The 12,853-nt window shown below is 38.5% G+C and overlaps 1 protein-coding gene across 1 annotated transcript in view; it reads left to right on the top strand.

Annotated features, from left to right (window-relative positions):
• Window positions 1–12,853, top strand: part of LOC135077913 (early estrogen-induced gene 1 protein) — a 94,209-nt gene that overhangs the window by 24,220 nt on the left and 57,136 nt on the right. The window contains exons 2-3 of the mRNA XM_063972447.1: window positions 281–366; window positions 1,373–1,762. Of these exons, the coding sequence (XP_063828517.1) occupies window positions 1,617–1,762 (146 nt within the window). The 5' untranslated portion in view covers window positions 281–366; window positions 1,373–1,616. The remainder of the gene's footprint in view (window positions 1–280; window positions 367–1,372; window positions 1,763–12,853) is intronic.

The raw sequence follows: 12,853 nt of genomic DNA, 5'->3' as shown, positions 1-12,853 counted from the left end.
TTTATAAATATTTATAAGACCGGTTAAATTGCAATTAGGAATACACTTCCTCTATGTAAGCGATGCAATCAGTTAGAATATAAGATTTAATTAAAGTATACTTTTTAAATTATTTACGAATTTCAACGGATAAATGAATTAAAACGAAATATATTTTAAGCTTATTTTGGTTTTAGATGTATTGTATCCTATTTTGGCTATGTCAGATATCGCGCTTATTTATTATACAATTAATATTGAGGCTCAATTTGTGTTCTAAACTGTTTCTGTTTTGTTGCAGGACATGTAAGCTCTGCCGATGCTCTGGTGCAGGGGGTTTACTGAAGCCCAAATGTTCGACTGATGACGTTCTTCCAATACTAATATGTAAGTGGCTATGTATAAGCATCATCCGTGCAGTTTTCGCTATTTGACATTTCCCCAATCTACGCCTTCAATATGTTAATATTGTACGTATTGCTTTAAGTTTCTGTTGTAATATTTCTATATTTGATTCAAATAGGAAGCTGTCTAATATGACATATTGAAACTATGTCAATACCTTTCGTAATGTGTTCCGTAATCCTTGAATTAGTGCAATTTGCATCTTCCGTCTGTCGCTGGAACATGGACATTTTCATAATGTCCAAACACATGCAAATCTAAGCGGACAGTGTTTGCGAAACACGACCGTAGTGTGTTCTTATGGCAGTTGGCGGGCTTCTTATTGATAGCTAATCGCGTACCTTCGGCTGGAACCGTCGTGGTTTTTACGGCTTCGTTTGGTTTTTAATTATCAGAATTTGGTTCGGTTTTCCGTGATTACACTGTAAATCACTTTACATTGACACGTGTTGTCAGTGACTTTACTTTCAATTCTTGATTTATTGTCCCACTAATAAATAAATATCCAACGTCGACAATTTTAATTTTGTCAACAAACGAATAGCTCTAGCAGAAATGCGGACTTCAACTTGCATAATATTGAATTTATATTGAAACAGCTGAAGCAAATCAAGCGATAAAGAAATGCATATCGCTCTTGATATTAAATTTATCCTCAAAGGCGAAGCAAAAACAAATCATATTATTGTTTCTCTTGCGCATATTTTCTTAACTGGTCTTCATTTTAGTTTTATAAATCTCCTATAGTAATTTAATGAGCCTCTTAATCAGAATAATAGTGGCGTTGATAGTTATTACGCAGTAAATATGTACGAAATTCTAGCTCACACTTTATCGTATAGTTTTTCATAAAAAGTAAACTTTACGTCTTTACGTGCATGATAATGTAGGTGATCTTATCGCTCAAAGTAATCAGAAAAGAAACTGCTATATTTTTCCCCATATAATATGTGAGAGTTGTCTCATAACAATGTTCTGTTTGTTCCAGATTAAGGAGTTCGGCAGAAATGCGACTACCCCACAATCCGCTGCCGAGCCGTAGACGACACGATGCCGATGCCAAAATAATTAGATATCCATTAAACTTATCGTAGATAGCTGTTTTGTAGTCAAGTTCTTTTACGTGCGTTGTAACACACATGTGAAGTGAAGTGCCAGTGCCAGTGATCTGTGACGAGTTGTGACCAGTAGCGACGGCGCGGGGCCGACCGGGGCCCGATGGTGGCGGCGTCATGGCGTTCATGACCAAGAAGAAGCGATACAAGTTCGGGGTCCAGTGCTGTCTCGAGGAGCTCACGGAGGTGCCGTTCGTCTCCGCGGTGCTCTTCGCGAAGGTCCGTCTGCTCGACGGAGGAAACTTTCAGGAACATTCAAGCAGGTCAGTTGATTTTAAACATTCACTCAGATGCCCAACATGGTAAAATTCTATAAGTATCTAAAGCCTGGTCCGTGAGCACGTAGAATTTTGTCCAATGACCCCAAGCTACCCATCCTTATCGCTCGCGCGTAATTATGTTGCTGTCGCGCTCGCACACTCACTGCGGGCGCCCGTCGCACAGTCGCGACAGCAATATAATTACGCGCGAGCGATAAGGATGGATAGCTTGGGGTCATTGGACAAAATTCTACGTGCTCACGGACCAGGCTTTACTTATTTATATCGAAAAAATATAACTGGTCGACTTAATAACTTCTAACTAGCATTCTTTTCTAATCAATTTTTCCAACGTTGAAGAAGTCAATAATTCTAAAATCCATATTTTACCACAATTTTTAAAGTGCTGTAGGAAAACTCAGTTGATCTTGAACCCTAAAAGAATTCCAACTGAAATAACCAATCAGTACTTTACCTTAACCTAACAAAGTGGCCATCAGGTAACCCTATTCTCATTTCGGTGGCGCACATCGTCGGAGGCTCGAGCTGTTAATTAAGTTACACTCAGCCGCGTGGGTGAGGTCGCAGCAAATTCCCTCTCGCAAATTACCACGGGCCATCGTTGCCAATTTTCACGATTTTATGAGAGCTTGAAACAAATACGCCAGACCAAGGCTTGATACAAGCTGAGCGCTCTTTTACCTTAGCAGTATTGTTATTTCATCATCATCATTTCAGCCATAGGACGTCCACTGCTGAACATAGGCCTCCCCCAATGACTTCCACATCGCACGGTTGGTAGCGTGGGACGACCACCCACAAGGTGGACCGACGACCTGATAAAGGTAGCAGGAAGGCGCTGGATGCAGGCCGCTACCAACCGTGCGATGTATTGTTATTTTCAACCGACTTCAAAAAAGGAGGAGGTTCTCAATTCGAACCGTATGTTTTTTTTTTTTTCTATGTTTGTTACGCGATAACTCCGCCAATTATGAACCGATTTGAACAAATCTTTTTTCGGCGTATAGGTAATACCTCAAGGGTGGTCCCATTTAAATTTAATAATAGAAAAAACAACCCCCAAGGGTGGAAAATTGGGGATGAACTTTTTTATACGCAATATCTCCGCCGATTATAAATCAATTTGAACGATTATTTTTTTGTTGAATAGATATTATCAGAAGGGTGGTTTCATGCGAATTTGAAGAAAATATTTCACCCCCAAGGGTGGAAAATTGGGGATGAACTTTTTTATACGCAATATTTTTAATTTTTAGTTTTTTTTTGTGTTCACGCATTTGAAGTCGGTTTTATTTTTTTTAAAAGTTAATTATGTTCATTGAAAATTTACGAATGTCGTTAGGATTTTTTTACCACTGAAGAATTGAAATCAACTTCTAGAAGTGTCTTTGGTGATGCGTATGTATATGAACGTACTCAGTGAGTCCAATTGGATAATAAGTGCGTGCCTAAAATGCTTTGACGCCAATTGCACGTAGATGCCGCTCTCGTTGGCCAGTGGCGCGTTATAAATGAGCCCACGCGTGGATACATTTTACTTTAATTCTGCGGGCTGCGGCTGAGCTAACGAACCGTCATTTAACTACAGAGAAAATGCATTTAAATTAAAGGGCTTAATTAATTCCGCTTGACTATTTTGCTGATAATATTGATTGATATATTTTAATCATGTGCTGAACGAAGTCATAAAATAAATAATGATCTAAATGATGTATTATTATTTTATTGTATCAAGTCTTCATTATTGTACCGTTGTAATTGAAGTAGAACCAACAAATAAATAAACGAAGTGTCTCCTTAGATATTTAATTTTATTGGTTTTTATGTTGGCGCATTGATTAGATTGATTGTGATTGTTTATCGAATTCGGAATCGGAATCCGGTATCGTTTATCTTATCACCGACTGAGAGGATACTGCGGTTGAACGCTCTATTGTCGTCGATGACAGTAATTCCTATTTTATTTTGAAATGATTGTACGAGACAAACAATATGTCGGTGATGTAATGGAAAAAAGCGATATAATGATATTGAACTGAACGCATTAGCCGATCCGATCTGAAGCCGCAACGCTGACGTAACGTCAGCAGAGCATTAGCACAGCTTATGTCTTGCCGATAAAATTTACAAGGATATTTGCATTTTAAACCCTAAGGAAAGCCTTTATCTTAAAAGTATGTACTCTATAACAGAAATTATTGAGTTGTTAACTAAGCGCAATCTTTATTCCCGTACTAAAAGTGTAACCTTTAATTACAAAGGCAGAAATAAAGTGTCAGTGCCAGCACTGCCAGCGCAACCAGTGAAAACACGTGGAGCGTGTAATTGCGCCGTCGGAGCAACACCAGCTCCAAGCACTATCATTTGTAGACTTTGCGATATTTTACACTAATTTTTGTTCGTGTTTTAGCTGCGCTACAAATTGGGTTGTCACTGCCAGAGTTTATCTTTTTGGAACTACGTGTTTTGTTTACTGTTCACAAATTTTTATGGAACGTTCTAAACAACTAACTATTTTCTATTTCTAGTTGCTCGTGAATAACTAAACGTTTTACAAGTTCCAAACACATAAAGTTACCAGAATGATGATTCCGTTCCAATTTTAACGAGCTTGTTAATTAAAATAAGCGAATCCCCTTTCCAGTCCGATGTCATGTTCATGCCAGCGGTTTATATTTTATGTGTTTTTCATGATAGAAATTCGTTGACTGTAGATGTAGAGTCTATTAGAATGGCTTGCTCCCCCCTGACAAATGAAGAATCGTTTTTATTCATTAACTAATTAACTTTAACCAAGTTTAAATTGACTCCCCAAACAAAGGAAAATAAGGATATAAGGTGGAAGTTTCCTCAGTCTTGGAGCGCAGCGCGCAAGTTATGGCAGCTGTCAGCCGATCCATCAATCATTTCCATGCTGCCCTCGCTGCGGTTCAACCCCAGCGCCAAATCCCCCATTATTATAAATGAGTTTACCGAATTATCCATGAGTTACTTTTGAATTTGACTAATGTAATGTAGTTATTATGACAGTGCAGAATAACACAGGCTTTCAATTTTGTCCACTGCATTAAACGTTTCTGTTTAATTGAAAATGGCGTGACATTGATTTTTTGGGACGGTGCCGGTGTTACAAAATCGACTGAATCATGGTTGTTTAAATTGTTTACCTCAGAGACGTGTTTTTTCTATGAAATGAGTTGGCAAATACGAATATCCAAGCACTAAATGGAAACACAAATACATTGTGATTTCCAAACATTGTCATCACTATTCCGATAGGATAATATGGCAGTTTTCCTTAACTAGCTCTAGGATTTACCTATACATTCATCTTCGTGACATTTAGTGATCTCTTGCTGCCTTCAAACACTTATTGCCCTTTATCGTTTGTAAACCAAAACGCGTAGTAGTGTTAAACGGCACCGTCTGCCCGTGCCATGGGAAGTCGGCAGTTAGGAGGGGACTCTGGAATGCGGAGTCGTCCGGCGCTGCTCGCTCGCCGCCGATTAGCAGCAGCGGGGTTACTCCGAAGAACGTTAACCGAAGTTTCGAATGTTGCCATCCCACTCACGCAAAGGGAGATGCCAGCTTGAACGACGGTGACAGATAGATGGACCCGAAACTACGTTAACAGTCTCAGAGTAGCCCTGCAGCACGCCGCAAGGATGTCACAATCGCTGAGGACGCGCAGTATTGAGATAGATCATGGTGAAAGGCGCAGCCGATCTCAGAAGCCGTGACGTAACGAGGAAAATGAATGCGCGCCGCGAACGGAGTTTTACATCGCATGCAGTTTCGTGACACGTGATGCAATTTGATCACCTGCTGCATATCGCTGTCAGCATTTTTGATTGGCAATAGGAGGTACAGGCTAGTTATTTTATATTTTACCATGTAGCAATTCTTACTGTGCTCTACATTGTCAATAAAATTATTTCTATGCTTTATCTTAATAACGTGTTATTTGATCGTAAAAAACCTCTCGCAATCTAGTTTATGTGCTTGCTAAACGACTCATTGCATTAGTTCACGAACAAATAGTGTATCGTCATAAGTTCATCGCTCATGCAGTTCACAACACAATCCATGTGAGCGACATGGCGATACCCATTAACATACGGGCGCGGAATTCCTCATGCGTATACTTACCGACCTGATAATATCTGATTAGCGGAGCTGCAATTATAAACACCAATTAGCGACGATTAAATCCAGCCGTCTGTTTGTATTTCAATAATTTTCATCTAAATAAAATTTAAAAAATCGCGTGATCCTCACTTGCTAATGTGTTTTATGACCAAGTAAACATGCGGGCCGTTAATAGTATCAATGTCACGCTCGTGGTTCTATTATAAAATGCAACTCATCTGCATTATTAAGACAAAGTTAGTTTTATCTTCCGTAATTTCTGTTTGCATCAGTTTGTTTTTAAAATAATGAGATTCCTGTATAAAAGTCCATCATTATACTTCTAATTAGTTTACAGAAAATAATGCAATGATTTCAATTTTAATTATGTTAATTATATCCTAGATTTCATTGTTGAAACCGTATTTAATTTTTAATGGACTGATTATCCTTATTATAGCGCTGTAATAATAAACAGTCTATTTATATTTGCCATTGTAATGTTACCACGCCACTCTGCTAATACGTCATATTCCACGTCATGTGAATTTTATGGGAGATAGCTTTTGAGCAAAAGTCGCACAAGTCCAAAGTTACGACACCAACTTGGCATTTGCACCATGTCTGCATTGCACCAGGTCTCAAGGTCCGCTGCATGGCCCCTCGCCAACACCATAACACCTATGCTCTTAAACTGTACCTAGAAATCTAGAACTGCTGTAAATGTTGCCTTGAATTTGAGCTTAACCTTCTTACTAATTAATGTATGAGCAAGAATTAAATCAACTTCTCCAATGTAGGTACTTTACTAGATCCACGTATCCACTTCATGTAGCAACATCAAGGGAATACAGACAGCAGTAAAGCTATTATATTTTCCGTAACTCGCATGCGTTCTGCTTAAGTGGCAATTTGCCCCATTAATTAATGTCGTTCATATAATGTATATGGTGTACCAGAATCTAATTCATTAATGAGCATCTGCTGCGAATGATGTACGGCTTTTACTACATATGGGAGTAAGTAAGAGCTAAAATTTATTTACGGGATATGAAAATTCTTCGCGCTAAAAACGCTCCATTTTGTTATTGAACGGTTTACGCACCAAATTGTTTTGTTTTCACTGAGTATTGTTTGCTGCGTCGACACAAGCGCCTCCGTTCGTGTCAGGTTCATTGACTTTATTAATTGATTAGGAAACAACTCGGGCGTTTTAATTGGCCTTCTGTTACTAGAATTCACTCCTTGTTCGAGAGTGTATTGATTAAATACATTCTTTTGTGTGTGTTTATTATTATAATTGTTATTGTTTTTAGTCACTCATGTTCAGCTTTTATTGACTTTTACTCGCTCTTATTTTCATAAAAATATTAAAAATCTCTCTTGACTCGATTTCTCTATTTTTATTCGTTTTGCATGAGATTGATGTCACGAGCTCAGGACTTCCCCTCAGCCGCTGCTTGCTGCTTAGTTTTTCAGCTTAATTTTTTTTTAAACATGCAACCCACGTCTTTGCCTATTGACGTTTCTGTGTCAATCATCATCATAACGTACGATGCTGATTTTGAAGTTTGGTTCATGTCTATTAACGTTGCAGTATGATGTAAATAATCATCGTTATGTTTGTTACATACGCCTTTACCACCAATCCGTTATCAGGTTGTTAAAATAGCGGGATTTCTGATTATTTTTATAATAGCAGAGGTTTTTGTCCCTTTTCTATCAATTTCCCAGCTTTCCCAGCCCACTCGGGTCGTGGGCAGTGACGCGTGCGCGTGAGACGGTCGCGCTCTTCAGTTTCTAATCGATGGCCCGCCCTTGTTACGGTGTCGCAGGCGCATGTGATCAAGTTCAATGTATCGGGTTATTGAATTTGATATCTGGGATCTAGTCTAGAATTAACGAGAAAAGAGATTATAACATTGCATGCTGTATAAAACCCTGAACTTCTTCTTTAAAGCTTTCGTTACATATCATTTGACCCAGATTTTAACCCTGGTAGAGGCTAATGGGAATACTGAGATGATATCTAGTATTCAAAATAAGGCCCAGTGGGTCGTGTGATCTACTTATTCGGGCGGTTAACTGTAAAACTCGCGGCGGTCGTTGGTACTCTCTTTGCAATTCAAAACAGCTTTTTTATGCTTATCACTGACTAGCCTTTGCTAAACATGTACACGAATTCTAAGATTCTTCAATTATTTGCTCATTTTGTATGCAGAATGTTGCATCATGTTATTATTTATGTTCATTCTCAATTCTCAAGTGATCGCAAATGTGTCTTTATGACGAGTTTGAGTATTCCCCTTGCAATTTAAGCGATTTAACAGTAAGCTTTATAAGTCATAACTGGATAGCACTCACAGCCGATCACATGTAAGGCGTAATTCACAAGGCTGAAATTCTGAATCAGAATTTCAGTTCTTGAAGACTTGTCACTTTGCTCTATATTGAAATTTGTTTTCTGACTTAATTTGACAGAAAGGACGGACGGACAATTTCAAAATGACGTGGGCTAGCACGTAGTGATAGATACCGAAGCAGTGATTGTTAATGATCCTGGTACCATAAATTCATCATGAGGGTGTGGTGCTAGTTTGATTGAATATCCGACTCTTACAAGCAGCTAGCCTGTTTTGTATTGTACATGATATAAGCAGGTGAAGTGCACAGCTTTTAGTACTCGGGTAGTAGATCAGTAAAGCGTCAGTCCTACACCTTCAATTTATTTGGGCTCTTAATATCCAGGCACTCGCACCAGTGTGCCCTTCGCCTTACGGCAATATCATCGCTCGTAAACAGAGTCCCTCCATGTGTGTAAAGTGTCACAGACAGTATTTCAGCGTAATGGCTTTCACAGATGATCGCTGTGCGGCGTGGAGCCGCATATTTTGATTATTCCAATGTGGAGCTTTTTCACTAATTAATTATTTTAACGTCTGGCGAAGCGCTCTGGATTACAAAGCCAGTTCTGGCTGTTTTAAACTTCGGGTGAACCGGCTAATTATTATAATGAGAATTGAGTAATAGAATGTATGCATGAGAAATAATTGCCTTTTAAAATAGCCAAGGTAAAATTAGCTTAAGGTTTATCCACACTTTTTCTATACCTATTGAAAGTTGTCAATATCTACCTTTCTACAAGGGAAAGCGTGGAAATCGTAAAAACTATCCGTAACATCAACACGTCGACTCGAATTCTTACCCAATACGAACTGAGCCAATGTCCAGACAAGCATAATTGGTGAATTGAACGAGCTCCGAACATTCTCATACGGGCGGAATTGACTTAAAAGTATGATAATTCAATCACTCGTCTTGAATTGAGAGAAAATTGAACGAGTATGAGAAACGTCGGTGACACAGACCGCTTTCACAGAGCTTTCCTACTGTCTGTGATGTAGTTAACAGCCAACGGGGTTTCAAGTTTTCCGATTTCCATATTGGTCGAATTTGTTTTCTAATCTTTATTCTGAAGAAACAATTAACTTCCCTAAAATATGGAAACGACTCTAGGTTCAACCATTTAGGAACTCTGGAAAAAATTCGTAACCAATATTCTTTTGACGTGTTCAGATAAATTGTGCGTTCATCTTTATAGACATCTCCGCGGGTACAAATAGTTTGTTAAAGTGGTTTAATACTCGTTAGTGATTAGCACTGAATCTTAAACGACGTGGTATCGCCTCTGTGTGCACAAACGGCACTAATCTCGTCTACGGCCGGCGGGCTAAACAGCGCCAGCTAATGAACGAATTAATTAGCGATTAAGTAAGAGTCGGCGCGCGCGCACGTCTTGTGAAAAGTGAAATTTTTCATACAATCCGCGCTCGACATACCCATTACCACTCATTTCTAGAAGACGATTGACACGCTCTGTTAAATAATACTGTTACGAAAGTTGACCTTACAGGTTAATATAACATTATGCAACAAACAGCATGTTAATTGCCGCAAATGCATTTTTGGGACCACATAGGAAGCTTCCGCGATATGAAACGTTCCCTGAATAAATCAAATATTTACAAACGGACAGTAGTGGACTGTTGATGAATGGACGTGTGTTGGTTCGCGGTGGCGAATAGAGAACACCGTCATAACTCCTGTTGAATGCGCGTGTAAATAAACAGTCCGTCGGCCACGTGTCCGCGCTTCCGCTTCCTAGTAATAAGCTCAACGCAATGTATTTCTGCTACACACAGATCGGCTGGCAGTCGTGCAATTATTGCACCAAATAAAAGGGGCTTACTAAAAGGGCAAGAGTCCTACTACATTTTGTATTGTGTTGTTTCCTTGACAACGAGGTAGATACATACTCCAATTAAATACGTAGATAACGTTTATTCAGATAATGGCGACACAGTTTTATCATTGTTTGTGAATTCGAATCAATATTTGAATTAAATACAACTGTTGATTTATTCATAGTAATATCAGGTCACAACGCGTTGTTAAATAAAATAAATAAATGAATTTAAATGAGTAAAAGATCTTCTTGCAGCAATCCTCATCTTTTACTTAATAAAGAACAAACGTTTGCATTTAGTTCGAAGCTTATCAAGCATTGGTAATAGGATTTCCGTCGCAACCGGCGGTGTGTCGTCTCAGCTAGTTATGATTTACAGCTCTCACTTTAACGCTTCCTCGCCGAGCTTTTGGATAAATAGTAAATGCGCCAACTTCCAGCATTCAGGCTGCCTACTGAGCTGTCATGTAAATACGTTTATAGTTTCCTTATTAAATATTATTAGGTTTTTATACAGGGCGTACAAGCCCATATTTGGTGAAAGCAATCCTATGAGTAATGCTAGAACCGCATGCGCAGCCAACCGTCTACGTCATCGATTTTAACATAAATAGGTAAATTACGTACTAAAGTAGGCAATTTCTGAACCGCCACATATTACATTTGCTACGGTATTATAACGGCTAAAAGTACTCGGTTCTGGTTTAAACTGGGGTCAGTGTATCGTTTTACTGGAATGCTAATCTAGTCCTAGTAATTCAGGTTTGTGTCTAGTACATATAATATACGCAAATGAGTGTCAGTGATGCGAATCCTGCGCGCACGCACCGGTCCGGCGGCATTCCCTCTGCGCGCGCCGCGCGATAAGTGATAACTGGAGCACGGAATTTATCACTAGTTATATTCTGGCTTTTATAACGACTATCAAGGAGATTAATATAAAAAAAAAAACTAAATATAGTGAAAGTGAAAAAAAAAAATGAAATGCAGCTTCTATCAGCCTATGAAAATATCGTCAAAATCTTCTGTTTTGGTATAAATCAAGTCAACGGTCAGTTTTCTTAAACGATTACCTGGGTAGGCATTATCATCCACAATGATTATTGTTTGTATAGTTGAAAAGTGGCATACTATATTTTTGGCTGTAGTCAAGGGAATCAGGTAGTGCAGCGTTGCAGTTGCAAGGGTCACGGAACTCGTTTAGCGCGGCCATTGTTAATGTTCTTGTTCGTGCACCAACAGATTGTTTAAACTTTTGGTTCTTTTATTTGTTTATTGTAAATTGTAAACAGTATGTTGTTTGTGATCCTATATTGAACATCATATCAAATCAGATTACATTTGGTTTCAAAATTGCACATATTATAAATAAATAATAAATAAAATAATAACGTTTTAGTTGGAACTTGGAAGCCGATCCCAGGTCTAATGAATCCTATCTATTATAATAAATCCCCTTCTATAGTAAAAGTTTGAATATAATCTGGATAAATTAGACCTCTAGTTACAATTTAGATGGGTATTTTCTGACTCAATCTTATTACACAGAATTTCAATGAAAATAGCTCAAGTCTGGCTCAGCATAATAAATAGGCAGTTTGTTAAATCGGTGCGTCGAACCCTGAATTCTAATAGCACTAAAAGTAAAATATCTTTCCGTTGACAGACGTAGTATGAAGGTGGATAAGTCATTTGATGTTATTTTGTACACTGTTTAAACCAAAGGTAGTAAATTCTACTGTGTATTTATAAACTCAAGTTTCTTGTAATTAATTTTCTTTACTATTTTCTAGATATTTCAATAGGTTGAGTTTAGGTTTTTGCGAAACGTTCTACCTGAGTAATTGTTCTCAAACCGACGTGAAACATACTTATGATTGTTCTCTACCAAATAGATATCGTTGTATAATGATAGGAGTACATTAAATATTAATTTATTTGTGCACTGGGATGTTAAATTGTGTTGCTAAGTGCGCGCACCTTAAACACTTGCGAATCGTCTGCGGCTGCGCCTGCGCATCGCACGTCAACACTCGCGCGCACAATTTACGCTCAGGATCTGCAACGTGGCGACGACGTGATGGGGCTACGTGTTCACTGTTTAACCCATGTATCTTCACCGTTGTTTTTGCAGCGGATAATGTGCAATTTGCTAACTTTATCTATTTAAATTCGGCTCTTAAGCCCACATTGTGCAAACACTCGCAGAATTTACAAGTTCTCAATAATTAGGAGCCACGTGCAAACTGTTTGTATGCGTTGTGAATCATTCGCAGTTTGCTAATTTGTTATTTATTTTATGTTTCGAGTACTGATAAGTATTGGACGTTGTCCGTTATTTTTCCTCTTTTTATTCATCGGCATATACCTAACTAATTTTAGCATCAATTAACAAGTAATGGAATATCCTGTCAAATTGTGAATTCATGCATCCCCATCCCCAAGGCCTTCCAAGTATCTTCTCTACAAACTCACTCTCAGATCTCATATGCACTGTTCTGGACCAGGAGTACTACTCTACCTTTTCTGTGCTTTTAACTTACCTACTTAATACTGTGCTTTAAGCACCATCTGTCAGAAGTCAGAAGCACTATGGTTTTTGCTCCTATGCCAGTGTCGCAATGAGTTTTGTTGCACCATCTGTGTATTGCATCCGGCTAACACGTAATGTCATTGCCGGCTCTTCACTGTCACTAGTT

The sequence above is a fragment of the Ostrinia nubilalis genome, chromosome 2 (assembly GCF_963855985.1).
Source record: "Ostrinia nubilalis chromosome 2, ilOstNubi1.1, whole genome shotgun sequence".
In the NCBI taxonomy this organism is placed as follows: domain Eukaryota; kingdom Metazoa; phylum Arthropoda; class Insecta; order Lepidoptera; family Crambidae; genus Ostrinia; species Ostrinia nubilalis.
The sequence above is the reverse complement of the archived record's forward strand: the minus strand, read 5'-3'. Positions and strand labels throughout refer to the sequence as shown.